The sequence below is a fragment of the Cheilinus undulatus genome, linkage group 20 (genome assembly GCF_018320785.1).
Source record: "Cheilinus undulatus linkage group 20, ASM1832078v1, whole genome shotgun sequence".
NCBI lineage: Eukaryota > Metazoa > Chordata > Actinopteri > Labriformes > Labridae > Cheilinus > Cheilinus undulatus.
Window position 1 is genome coordinate 20,438,738 of NC_054884.1, and position 14,929 is coordinate 20,453,666.

The 14,929-nt window shown below is 38.7% G+C and overlaps 1 protein-coding gene across 1 annotated transcript in view; it reads left to right on the forward strand.

Moving 5' to 3' along the window:
- The window catches only part of LOC121528360 (protocadherin-15-like), a 246,739-nt gene that overhangs the window by 28,184 nt on the left and 203,626 nt on the right, over nt 1-14,929 (forward strand). The window contains exons 4-5 of the mRNA XM_041815789.1: nt 12,801-12,961; nt 14,648-14,803. Coding sequence (XP_041671723.1) covers nt 12,801-12,961; nt 14,648-14,803 — 317 coding nt within the window. The remainder of the gene's footprint in view (nt 1-12,800; nt 12,962-14,647; nt 14,804-14,929) is intronic.

Consider the following 14,929-nt stretch of genomic DNA (forward strand, 5'->3'; position numbering starts at 1 on the left):
CGATATGGCTCGGTTAACCAAGCTTGACATCAGCGGTCCGAGTGCATCGGTCTGTGGAGCCCTGGATCCGTAATAATGCGGCACAAACCGGTCTTCTCACCAGTTTTAACATTAGGGATCAGTTCATTTAGGCTCTGCTGCTTGTTTTCATAGCCTGCTCTGCCATACTCTGGCTTACCAACTGTAATCCTGCACAACCCGCAATTACCTTTTACCTTTAAACGAGAGTTCTGTTCGCTTTAGGTGCTCGCCAGGTAGATGGATGTGTTTCACCGGTCGATGCCTAAACCTCCTTCAGTTCCAGTTCTGCGCCTCAGGAAGAAGTCACATGGAATTTATATAAAGGAAGGACAACTTTCGAAATGTCTGCCCGTCTGTACGCTTTGGAGAAAAGTGATTAAGAACTACGGCAGCTCATAAATCTCACCTGTTTAGACAGCGTAGCTAAAGTTTAGCTAAGATGCTAACACTAAATGCAGCACAACAGACCCGAACATAAACGCTTTTCTGAGTTAAAACTCGGAGAAGTCTTCAGTTATCACAACAGCCCCTTTATTCACAGGGTTTAAAACCGTAGCGTGTTGTTGGGAGTGATTGATTTGGTGACATAATCAATACATCTGAACCCACTGATATGATATTAAACAGAGACTTCACTGAGCTGGAGATCAGCTGTTCTACAGTGTATTAATTCAAGAATGAAAACAATCAAGAATGGTCAGACACACAGAGAAAGGAAATAACCATGTTTTTGCGACCTGTAGACTGAATACTCGCATTAAGAGGAATTATGAAAGGAAAAAATGTAAAAGAAAGCTGTTTTAATTTAACTGTTTTCAATGTAATTTTATCCCCTTGTTCTCCTGTACTAGGAGACATACAGCTCTGTCTATCCAAAGCGCATTGTGACTTTTCAAATGAATATGCTTTAAAATTATACTTGCCATTTTTTTAAATTCATGTAATTACAACTCCTAAAATAGACCGCTAGTAAAACACTTGTTTGAGCCAGTTGAAGGCACATTACATATGAACTTGTGAGCCCACGATCAGGTACCACCACCACCTCATTTTAAGCCAGGAAAACCCTGCTAAAGGTGTAGACTTTTTTTTTTTTTTTTTTTGCAAGAGATTAACTTCCCATCCCACTTGTGATATGCAGGGACATCCAGAGCACATCCAGGGTTTGTCAAGCTTCCCACTCTCTGATGGTGCACTCAGGCAGGCTTGCTCACCATTACACGCCTTACTTCAGCCTCAATTTTTGGCCCAAACAGGCCTTAAAGCACTGAACATCAGCATCTCCTAACTAGATTGGATTCCTATTCTGATTCTAGGAGTCATGATTTTTATTCAGAATTGTTTTTTGATAGATGCTGATTCATGATTCACAACATATTCTGCATTTTTTTCAAAGAGGTGATTATTTCAGGATCTACTCCAGCCTACTGTGCACTCTGAGATTAAAAAGACTTAGTAGATAATTCCTAGATGATGCTTTTTTAGCCAGCAAGAAGCAGGCATAAAAAAAAAATACGACAAAGAAAAGAAAGCTGCAGGTGCAAGTAGCAGAAGCCGTCTCGTCTTTTATTCACCAACTTCTCCAAGTCGTTTTAAAAAGCCTCTGGATGTAAGCTGTGCACTGACATGCAGAATGAGAGAACAGCTGTGAATGCAGCTCCTATCTCGAATTAAAGTGGTGAAAAGGCACAGGAGCCAGTAGAAGGGCAGGAGCTTAAACTCATCTCTAGAAACACATGAACAGGAAGTTACTATAAACATGCAATGTTCAAATGTAATTTTTTGCACATCTATGTAGTTTCTAAGATTTTTCTTTATGACTTTATTAAAAAAAGTTCAGATTTAATTCAGTTAAATGAATTCTGTCTTGTTGAGAGTGGTGGAGCAGCACTCCTGTGCCCTTGATTGACAAAACAGACAACACGTAGATCTAACATCACAGAAGGAACCAAGGCCAACAGTCAGATTTCCAAGAGCTGTAAGGCTTTGATGTGGATTTCTCTGATCAATGCTGGGTTTTCTGTGAGTTCATGTATCTGCAGACATTTACATACAACAAAATTAATAAAAATTAGGAGTAAAGGCCAAAGCTAAACTCCACCAAATCTAAGAAACCACTGGACGAAAGAGATCTCAAGAGAGTAGATTTATAAGCAAGTTCAATTGAGGAGTAAATCTCAGCAGGTAGCCAGTACATCATGGGCAATTTTGTGCCGACATGGTCTTAATTTAAAAATCTATTCTGATCATTTACTGCATTTTAGCATCTCTGCTACATCCTAGCAATGCAGAGCTTCCTCACACCCAAACATAGACTGATGAGCATGCACACACAGGAGCGCCAGCCACCATACGTCAGTGTTTACAGTACCATTGGTAAGGTAGTTTTGGACCCAGTCTGTAAGTGATACATTCTGGTAACTCCCTGTTTGGTTATTTATGTAATACTTGAGCAAAGGTACTCCTCCCATTCACAGTGAGATATCACCATAAAGAACCCTGTCTCTTTTTTTCAAGCTCTCATATATGTATGCACTAAACACTACAGGCAAGATGCATGTGATGACTTAGAGCTTAGGATTTAGGTTGGAGATTGGGCTCAGGCCAAACAAGCTGGGGATACGTTCCTTGGCCAAACACAGACATCTATCCTGTTAGGGTGAGACACCTGCCGGAGGAGAGATCCTCACAGAAAACAGAGCACGCACTCAAAAACAGAAAAGCAGAATTACACATTAGAAAAGAGAGCCAATGTGCTTATTTTCTGTTTTGGCAATTTGGGGACAAAAAACTTTTTTGCTGTATTCTTTAACAAGAGGATTATTCTTATCATTTAATCAGCTAAGCATAAATCCTAAAGGGGGGAACTTTATTAGCCTTTAAAAATGCAAAATGATGAAAGACCGTGATACAGCACAGAAAGAACGAACAAACATTTTACAGAGTATTGATGAAAACTGGATGAAGTGACAAGAAAAAAAATGAATTGTCCATTAGTTGTTTGCTAATACATAACGGACATAGCCACCAAAAGACAAACAGATGTTTCAGTTGATTTATTTTAAACTTAAGAAACAATCGTTTTACTTGACAGTGCTATCTAAAGGTGTTGTTAATGTTTAGTAAAAGAGAGACAGTCTGGCTTCAGCCCATTCATTTTTAACAACCACTTTCACAAATGTTTATCTGAGATGCCGTTTATCTCAGAATGGAAATACCAAAACTTTCAAAACAAAACTGGATCAACTTTAGTTTAGCGTTAGGGTAAGGGCTAAGGAAATGGTTAGAATACCAAAAGTTTGACATAAAAAACCTGACCTGCAAAATGTGACTGCAAAACATTTAATACAGCAGAGTAAATGTACATAGCTCTGTTGGGTCATAACCTACATAGCTAACAGAGCCACATAGCTAACAGAGCTGAGGCTAAGCTCACAAAGAAGCTACATAAGCTACGCGTTCATGTTATTGGCATAGTTTAGTAAGCTTTAGCTATGTTTGCTAAAGCTTACATTGCTAAAGCTAACTTAGCTATTGATAATGAAGCTACATACCAATTGCATAGATAGCATGGCTTATGTAGCTAAAGCTAAGCTCACAAAGCAGCTATGTGAGCTATGTAGGTATGTTATCTACATAGCTACATCAGCTTTAGCTATGTTTTCTAAAGCTCACGTTGCTTAAGCTGACTTTGCTACATTGGCATGTGTAGTAACGTTAATTACATAGCTAGCATAGCTTAGCTAAATTGTATTTATTTATTTATTTAACCTCTATTTAACCAGATTAAACCCGTTGCGATCAAGATCTCTTTTACAAGGGTGACCTGGCCAAGAGGTCAGCAGCACACGTCATAATAAATAATACAAAAATGAAACATAAAACAAATGAAGCTAAAATGAGCCACCATACATGTAACTACTTCTAAAATGCATCTATGAATGATTAAATCCTGGAACAGACCTCTGGCCTTTTCTCTGTTTTATATATGCCAGATTTTGTTTATGAATAATGTTGAATTAAAAAACAGACAAACAAAAACAAAACAGGAAATACATTGAACAGGCAAGTTACAGCACTCTCTTCACTAAAAGGAAGTGCTGTATCAGGGACATATGGATGTGACATAACAGATGAACAGCCTGTGAGAGTGGCCTTCAGAAATGAAAGGTCTACAGCCAGTCCCCTCTCACAGCCAGGGGTATTTCTATCAGCTTTAAGATCTTTAAGATAGCAAAGTTAGAGTCCTTACACCAAATGTGTGCCACTCTCTTCTTTTGTTAGCTGACGGCACCTACTCAACAGCAGCAGGAAGCCCTGCACCCACTGTGTGGCCGTAGTACCACATTACAACCAGGGGCTGTTAAAAGAAATGAATGTCATTTTAAGAGTGATCAAAGCCTCAGGAATTTGATTGTGTATAAGTCAAAGATGGGGCGACAGTTGCTTATTAAGTAGAGCTGGTCATTTCCCAGTCTGAAGGTTGTGAGTTTGATCCCCAGCTCCTACAGTCATGTGTCTTTGAGCAAGACACTTAACCCACTTTGCTCCTACTGCTTTGTCAGTGTGTAAATGGGTATGGATGGGTTTAAATGGAATTAGCTAATACTGATGGCTAATTCTCTATAGCCATCAGTATGTGAATATGGGTGTGAATGGGTAGGTGTGACCTGCGGTGTGAAAGTGAGTAGTCAGATGGCAAGAAAAGCGCTGCAAACTCAAGTACTATTTGGATATTCAATGTTCATACCCATTCTCTGGCACATCCAGAGCACTTTTGTGTGTACATAGGGATGATGTTTTGCAGAAGGAGCCCAGCCAGTGGCAGAAAGTTAGCTAGTGGTAGTTTTCAGTCAGTTTGCATTAGAAAGTTCTGGACCATCTGAACGCCTCCTCCAATTATTTTCATTGTTTGTCAGAGGAAGTCAAGTTGACTTAGAGTGAAAGCTTCGTAACCCCTAGCAGTGGGTTGAGGTTTCCTGACACTTGCCGTAGGCTTATTGGGCCTGTGATTCAATGTTCTTACCAAAGTTAAACTTGTTGAAAAATCCAGCGTCTTTAAGTAAGAAAAACTTATCTCTTGATGAATGACATGTTGTACTTTGGAGTCATGTCCAGGAAATGAAGACTAAGAATTTTAAAGTGTTAAGTTAGTTTTTTGCACAGCCCTATTCAAGTCCAACCAAAAGAAATCTCCAGTTGATTGAGGTCTGGGCTTTCAAATACAAAAACACATTGTCCAAAAATCCAAGAGTTTTCCTCTGATGGGAATTAGATCAGTCATTTGTGTTAGAGAGCATCTAGGGAATTTGAGACTGTGTCACAGTGATTCTTCTCTATAGGTGTTGGGTTCTATCCAAATCAGTGCTTGCTATAAATGAGTATATATTTTTCTGTTATCTAGACCTTGATGTTGCATGTCAAGCAGTTGTTTTGCACTAAATCCCTGACTTAGACTACAAAAGATCAGATGATGGACATTTTTTGACACCAAGAACACCTAATTTGAATATTTGAGATAAATAGCAACATTTTCCTCTCTTCTCTCCTGCCACCTTGAATCATTTGACTAAACAAAAATAAGACTGCCAGAGTTTTTAGACACCTTTTATCTGAACACCAAAGGTAATATATTCAGTGTATTTTTGTTTCCAGAGTTTGCTCAAACTGTTTCAGACCTTCTTAGTTAATTAGCACCTCCTGGTTTGACGGCTCTGCTATTTAGACTATGCAGAGGACAAACACACAATCCCGGAGTCTCCTGTGGAGTCTGTGTAACTGCGGGCGTCCATGTGCATATAAAGTTCATTTTTAGAGAGATCAAAGGAGGTTTTTCATGGAGGGATCGGTTTTAATTGATGGGTTTAATCCCTACTTTGGTCACAAGTAAATTAAGGCTTATGTTGGCCTGGAGGAAGGCCGGTAAATCTTCAGGGGGAAGGTGTTAATCTGTGTGTTTAAATCAAACTCTTATCTGCGCTCTAAAGATTAATGTTCAGGAACAGAAACTTGTCTCAGTGTTTGCCATGTCTGCTTTTCAATGGGTTTGAAATTATGAGACCTGATCACTGTAATCCTAACTGACATAAAAAGAGATTAGCATAGTGACAGCAGACAGGGAAGAGAGCTGAGCTTCACATCTACAGCACCCAGCTGGCATGTCTGTATCTGTTGATGGCTTAATGCATCACATTAAGCTAATCATCCTCTTATTTATCCTGGTTTACAATTTGACTGGGCTATACCACATTTTTCATTAACAATATCAGTAATTAGGTGACGAAATTCATTTTACATTTTCCACTAATCACTGTTGACAGAAAGATTTGTTTGTTTTTCACATGATTTCTAATATCGGTGTGATTGTGATTAAATATTATGTGATTGGTGGGTGTGCTCACGAGCATTTAACATATTTGTATCAAACAGGAAAACAAGACATTATTAAATTTGTCATATTAGGATTTACAGAGGTAATTACAGTGGACTCACACATCAAATACAGTGTTGAGTATTAGATTTGATACTGCATAGTCATCCTCAGACAGGATCAAGTCTTAATTGCTACAGGTCATACTGGCAGCAGTTACAGCCTCAAGGCTTTTTGGATACCTGGACTGGGGGGCCATTCTTCTTTGCCAGACCTCTCAAGCTCAGTCAGGTTGGATGGCAACTGCTGGTGGACAGCCATTTTCATGTCTCTCCAGAGATGTTTGATATGGTTCAGGTCGGGGATGTGACTCCTGTGACTCCACTCCTGTGTTGTCTTGACTAGTATTGCAGTACTTGAGACCAGTCTTAAGACCACATTTTGAATTTTCTTGGTCTTCTCTCAGAATGATAGCGTGTTTACTAGGTCTTGTCTCGTTCTCGGACTGGCTGGACCAGGAATCGTCCATCAAGATCGGTCAAGACCAGCACTGATCTGCCATTCTTCAACTTCATTTATGTGATAATAAGGAGAAGCACTTGCTAAAACAACAAATAGCTACACCTGCAAAACCTCAGACATCAGTCTATCGTATTTCTAGTTAGAAATACCTCTGAACACTTATTTTAGGCCTCATTCACCTGAAAAATCTAGAAAAACATCAAATTTTCAGATACTTAAAATAATTCTGGACTTATCAGTTGCTTTTAAATACACACAAGGATTTATTTTTTCCAAGGAGTTAGATGAACAGATTTGTTAAGATTTAAGATTTTTGCACATTGAAAGAGTTGCAGACATCTTGTTTTTATCTCTCAAATTTATTAGAAAGAAAACTAAAATTAAAGAGAGAATGCTCTTAGTCTTGGTCTTGTATGGTCTTGGTGCACTCTGGGCTCAGGCAAGTCTTGGTCTTGGTCTCCTGGGTCATTGTCATGTTGGAAGGTGAACCTTCGGCCCAGTCTGAGGTCCTGATTGCTGCAGAAAAGGTTTTCATTGGGGATATCTCTGTACTTTGCTTTGTTACTCCGCTTTCCCTCAACCCTGAGTAGTCCCCCAGTACCTGCTGCTGAAAACACCCCCACAGCATGATGTTGCCACCACCATGCTTCACTGTTGGGATATCAGGCAGATGATGAGCATGCTTTGTTTCCTCTAGACATGATGTTTAAAATTGAGGCCAAACCCTTCAATCTTGGTTTCATCAGACCAGAGAATCTTGTTTCTTACAGTCTGAGAGTCCTTCTAGTCCTTTTTGCAAACTCAAAGTGGGCTTTCATGTGTTTTGCACTGGGGATCTGTGGACTGCTGCAGTGATGGTTGTCCATCTGGAACTTTGTCCCATCTCCACAGCGGATCTCTGGATCTCAGTCAGAGTGGCCATTGGGTTCTTGGTCACCTCTCTTACTAAGCCCCTTCTCCCCTTAGTTTAGCTCTTAGAAGAGTCCTTTCCCACACAATACTGCAAACATCAGATCTGATGTAAAGCAGGACATTTGATGTGTACTTTGCCCAGTGACAGCTGGGGTTGGCTCCAGTCCCCTACAACCCCATAAGGCACGGCATAAGAAGCATAGATAATGAATTGATGGATAGTAAGTTGCTTTAATGGCATGTGACCAATCCTTAAATGATGAATGAATTTCAGTGACTGATTTATATCAGGGCAAATGTTAGAGAAACTGTGAAAAATTCTGATACACTTCCTTGCTTTGAATCTCTCTCCCCTCTCCTAACCAGAAGCTGAAGTAGCTGGCTGATGTGGTGATTACTTTCCCGTCCATGTCGCCTACCTTAAGCTAATGTCCTGTAAAAATTCTATTAATGTGCAGCCACAATCCTCATTTTCTCTCTATTTTCTCCTAATGTTCCCTTTTTTTAGCCTCTCGTTCAACCCAATCTTTCTTACCTTAATTTTCTGGGCTATCTTTTTCATTCCTCTTGCTCTCTAATTGCCCTTTGTTCTTCCTCCTTTTTCTCGGACACTTTCCTCTCATCTTACCTTTATGTTGTCTGCTGCGCTCACACCCACGTTACTACAGTTCTGCCTACACTTGAACACACGGGTCAATTTAATCAGGCCCTGCTGGGTGCGGTATTCAGTCACATCCTGCAAAGTGAGGTCAGTGTGAGAAAAGCCCATTTATATTAGACGGTCCAAGAATTAAATTAGAAACAGTCACACAGGCTGTAGGCATTATCCGTCTCTATCTTCTTCCCCTCTACTTGTTTTTTTTCTGCTACATTTTGCAGATAGATGCAGGGAAAAAGGAGAGAGATAGCAAGGACTGAATCTGCTCTAATGAATTCCATTTTCTATCCCATTTCTTATATAAAGGAACCAATTTCATTAAATTTCCCCATTTATTTAACGTCAACGAATCACAACGAGGCATTTGACAAGGTTTCCATGGCAGCACAGAGGGCTGTGACCTAATTCTTGATTTGTCAGATCAGATATGAGGTTGTTCAGTTTAACGTGTGTGAGTATATGTTGTTGTGTTCACCTGGAGAGGGAATATGAAGGTTTAAGGCATACACCCTTCACACAAACAAGAAAACACTAAACTCAAGGCCTTCTCGACTTAGTATCATCTGTTAGAGTGGCACCACACGGGGGGTGGCTGGGCTCAACCTTGTAGATGTGGGGAACTGGGGTCTTTTAGACGAGCTGACTGGGATAGTTAGGGCATGGGTCAGGGTGTATCCTGGTCATACCGCCTTGGAAGTCTTCCAGGGGAGTCTTTTGCCAGAGATGCATTGGGCAACCTGTTTCGCAAGTTTTCATAAATTCCCACAGTATTTCAGACCATGAATGCAACACTACGCATAGCCTAACAACTATCTGCAATGCACTGCGTTGTTCTGAAGTGTGGCTAGCAATGCTGACAGAAGTATCCCCAAGATACCTAATGTAAAACAGCCTATCTTTTACAACTGTAGCTATAACTGTGCAAGTTTAGTTTTTATGCACTTTAAGATATGCCTGGGTAAGATGTGACCAAGATTATTATTTACAGAATTTTATCTTTATTCAATTTATTTTATTTTCATTCAAGTGAAAAAAACATTTCTACTCCCTCAGGTTAGCTCTGCTGTTGTGTTTTTATGCACTTTTTGATGTGCTTTTGTCATGTTGCAAAATTTAAAAGGGAGACGTTGAATAAAAAATGCATCAGATTGATCTGTATTGGATTGAAATTCGACATTACCAGCTGCTTACTGGGTGCCGAACATGTCTGGCCCGGCTACATTTCTTGACTTTAAAATTTGGCTCAGTTGAATTTGTAATTGAATCGCCCTGCTCTACACAGTCATGCAAAACATGCAAGTGTCATTTTTTTTGTTCAAAAACAATACTTTCCATATTTTTGTATGTTTTTGTTATTAAAAAGAGAATAATATAAAAAATGACCATTCCCTTTAATACAATTGTTCATTAACCTGGCACACCGGATGGATTTGTTTCACACATCCATCTGGAAAACCACATAGCCGCTGCGCCTGCACCCCTACCAAAGGAGTAAGCTCCATAAAGAAGTGCATAACGCGAACCATGGCAACTGCAGACATGTCAGTACACTACTTTTGTTGTTTTTGAAAAGAAAAAAACTCACTGCTGTTCTTTGTTCTTCTTTTAACAAAGAAATGTCAAGTTCTGATAAAACTGGCGCTTTAGCAGCATCCACGATAATGTCTTCCACCATAATTGCACCAGCCTCTTTTTGCTGCTTGCTTACGTCATGACTAAGAAAGTACTGCCCCTCAACGCTGATTGGTCCTGTCACTTTCTAACCGGGCCCAAACGGTTCAGATGGGAGCTTTGCAAGATGGATTCGCCAGTAAGACACACGGAAACGGACGTATCCATCTGTTTTGAAAGGTTAATAATTCATACCAAAGTTGCAAAATGAGTTAAAATAGCCACTATTAGATGTTTCAAAAATCGTTACGCTCTAGTTGGGACAAAGCTTAAAATGTGCTCAAACAAAGCTTTCTTTTTTTAGCATATTTGTTGTGTTCTTTAAAATCAATTAATTGCAGTAGTAACAACAAAAATGTAATTAGGGCTTGAATTGCAAGAATTTTTAATAAGAATAAAATATCAGAAACTTGTCAGCAGAAAATAAAACAATCATAAATCTAAAGACTTCTCTGTTAATGATGGTGTGGGAAAGTAGGTATGTGTTTTAACAAGTGATTATATTTTATGGTGACTTTAGGTTAAAAGATTCATTAAACATTGAACATTTTCTGTTATGTTAATATATGCTTAAAAGATATGAGTTCAGTGACAAACTAAACAAAGGGCTAGTCACAGTGGCCAGTGGATGCTTGTTAAAATTAGGCCCATCTGAACATACAAGGGTCAAATTATCCCCCAAATAAGTGTAGTGACACACACGCCTGACACTCACTCACAACGCACACACCCACACACCACACAGTGTGCTAACATGTTGGTAGTGAAGACTTGAGGCTTCCATCTGTTGAAGTCAAAAGTGATTGATTGATTATTTTCACTCCGGTTGATTAATATGATGTAAATTCAGGCATATGAACTGTTCCTAAAGCAGGCTACATTACTTTAGTGTAGCAAAGTAAGCAGATACGCCAGGTCAGGATTTCTTGCCTGGGATTGTAGAATCCACAGTGAGTCTTAAAACTTTTCTTTAGGGAAGGGCTGATTAATTCAGCGCTGAATAGACAGTGAAGGCAGTGCATATGTCAGACACAGCATTGTAAACATTACTGACTCTAAGAGCTAGTGCTGCTAATGCTAACAGCAAAAGTAGTGAGCCATACAACTCCTATAGCATCTGTGACTGGGACAGCAGGTGGAGAAAAATACTTGCAGCAGGTCTTTCGTTGAAAATACACTCAGGATGTAATAAAGTACATTTAAAAATATCCATTATTTTTTTTCTTTCATTATTTTAGCAAAGTCTAGAATAGGTTATTTGTATTTGTCCTTGAATATCCAGGTTCAGATTTACGGTGTTAAATACTCCTGAACACGTGCATCCTTTTTCTTCTTCTACATCCTTTTTAATGGCATGTTGTGACTGTTGACAGCTATCACACTTGTTTTAGGCTGGAATCTTGCATTGTCCAATAACCAGCTAAAGGGCCGTTTTCTGCTCACAGACAATAGATTTTTGTGTGATAAATAATGCAGTGAGTTGAGCTGGATAATGGGTCTCTTATGATTCAGAGCTTTATGGAGTCAACTGGTTAAATTGTCTGCTTCTCTAAAGTCTCTTTGTTTTCCCTCCTCATATATTTTATGTCTTCTGTTTTAATATTTTCAAGTAAGTTTAAGAATAACTCTAAAAGTAATAGTGCTGTATTGGTGTATAAAAGTCTCTTAAATCCAGCTGACAATCATCCTTTAAACTGACTAGTAGTTATAATAGTGAGGAAATAATACATATGATTGAAATACTCCTGAAATTTTGACTGATCTCTGGTTTCATTGAGACTGTCAATCATCCCTACAGTCAAAGATCTTCTATTGAAAAAAAGATGTTTGTCTGTTTGTTTTTCCTTTCTTAAAGTGAGGCTGACCTCTCGCCCTCTCAGCTCCATTTCCTCCTCTCTTTGTTTGAATGAAAGATGGTATGCATTCTTTGAAAAGTATACAGCTGACAGTTTCCATTCACATCATTTATACCCCAACGGTTTATATTTCTCTGACTCTGCCTTTCCAAGTCTTTCTTTCCCTCTCATTCCCAAATCAATTCACCGCCCACAGTTGACTGAGAGTTAAATGAATCAAGTTTCATTCCAGCCATGCCATCTGGCTTATTTTAACGTTTGCTTTTATTTTTTTTTTTTTGAGGAGTTTCGGGTGAGAAATCATGCAGATGAGATTGCTCAACTCATTGCAACTTTTTTTACTCTTCATCCCTGAAGATTTCACTGAAGGATTTTCTCACTTTCTATGAAATGCTGATTTTATTTACTGTTTCACTTGGTCTTAAAGTAGTTCAGCTACCGGTGAGGGAAAGGCAAACAAAAACTAAAAATCCTTCTCTGGCCTGCCTTAATTCAATTTCCGAGAGGTACACCGCCTTCTTACTCTCTGTACTCTGTTAGCTTCCTCCTTCATTTCATTTTCCTTGACCTTGGCTTCAACCTAAATATAATTTCAAGCTATGCAATTCATCCAGAGCACAAATAGAAGCAGTACTTTCCCCTTGCACCATCTCAGTTTTCTGTTGTTTTGCTAATAAAGTTTGATCTTGGATCAATTCTTTGTAGAAAGTTATCTGAATCAGAATCTATTGCCAGAGGCTTTGAACTGTGTGCATGTTTCTAACTGTTGTGCTTTGTATTGTGTTTCCAGGGACATTACTAGTGGAGAACATGCAGATAAACGGCGTGGCTGAGGGTCCGGATCGTACCATTTCTCTGTCTCTGAGGGATAACCATGATTACTGGGTGATCCTGGATCCGGCCAAACAAGCACTTTACCTGAACAGCACTGGGAGGGTTCTGGACAGAGATGTAGGTCAAAAATAGATTTAATTTGATGTTGTTTTTTAGAGATGAAGTTGTCAATTTCAGTACAGTTCATACATGGCACCATGGGTAATCAATTCATGTCGAATTGAGAACTTTTTGCAGTTTACATCAGAAGACAGATGTTTTATAAGCAAATACAGCTTCAAGTATTTCTTGTTGTTAAAAAGCATAGACTGCATATAATATGAGAAATATGTCTCAACAGCCATCTGGTATTCACAATTCAAGGCAACGTTTTTTTCTGAAGCATCAGCAAGTTTTACAGCACTGAAATCAAATAAGACATTAAAATAAAAACCTTTAAAATAAAAGATCAAAAGATATGAAAATATTCTTAAACTGGGCAATTCATTATTATTAATTACTCCACTGGGAACCTTGCTTGAAGTATGAACAAATCAAATATAAATCATTAAGCAACTACAAAATTCGGAGAAAAAGCTTAACATTCATTTCTATGAGAAATTATGTTCAAAAACGTTTATTTTGGCAGTTTGGACCATATCCCAGGACTATAAGGGTTTTCCCCACATCATTTCTCCTCTACTCTTTTAATCCAGTCAAAAACACGACAGGAATCACATTTGTCAACAGAGCTGTCAGTCATGACTTTTCATTTACTCTTTATCAAATCAAATCTAACACACTAAAAGTACACTTCCCTGAACAAAGGAAACAAAGGATACTTGGTCATTCCACCTAGGAGTTTCTCAATCAATCAAAACAGTAACATAAGATGATAAGTAGAGATGTGCTGCTTTGAATTCAACAGCTCCATAAAAAAACACCCTCCACATGGTGCATTTTAAACAATAAACCACTATTTTTGTTTTTATGAATTTCATAAAATGAGCAAAAAGGCCGAGTGGTCTTCCTGGTTTGTTCTGTGTGTGATTAGCAAAGCATTGCTCACAGCACTAACCAGGAGCGCTACTTTTAACAGCTTTTCTCCCTCATACTGATTAGCCAGTGACTGGACTTTGCAGACACAGGTGTCTTTATACTACAATCACTTGAGACAAAGTCACTGCACTGTGGTGATTCCCATTTTACTAATGTGACACTACTAGCACCAATTTGCTGGACCTCTGTTAAATTAGATCAGTCACTTTAAAGGGAGTTAAAAATGTGCCAATCACTTATTTTACATTACATATTTAATTTAATTGACATTATTTTGTAGAAATCTGTTTTCACTTGTTTTGTTAACTTTATTTGTAAAAAATAAAAAAAAGAAAACAAGATTATATCGACCACGATTGATTTATAAAATCAGTAAAAGGGTAAAACATCCAAGGGGTTGAAAACTTTTTATAGACAGCATGTTAATTTTAGGAGGCTGGGTTTACAGCCTTTACTACACTGAGTCAGCAATGGTAGATGAAACATTTTGGCTTCACTTCTCCCCTGTGCTTGTGCTGTCCATACTTATACAGTGCATGTAAACTCAGACAGTTTAGGCTCCTTTAAAGCCGAAAACAATTCATCTTTTAAAATACACCAGGATGGTTTTATTTGGTGGAAAAGGCACCATAAAAGAGGCTGGCAGACTTCAGTGTACCATTTTATATATTTTGTTTCATTTGCTGGTTATTTATGTATCACTCCTGCATAATTTTAGCTTTCAAGCAAACAATTATCCCTTTGTGTTTCTCTCTCTTTTTACAGCCTCCATCATACATTCAGTCCATTGTGGTCCAGGTTCAGTGCACCAACGAGCTGGTCGGCACGGTGATTTTACACGAAGTGCGCATCGTCGTTCGAGACCGCAATGACAATGCGCCTCATTTCCAACAGCCAAGATACTACGTTGCTGTCAGTGAGGTAAAAAAAAAAAACACTCTAAAATACACACAATGGCACCTCTTCCTCTCACAGGGGTAAAAAAAAATCATCTGTAAAACTCATTTTTTGAGTCGCTCACCTAAATCAAGGGCCACTTATTGCACT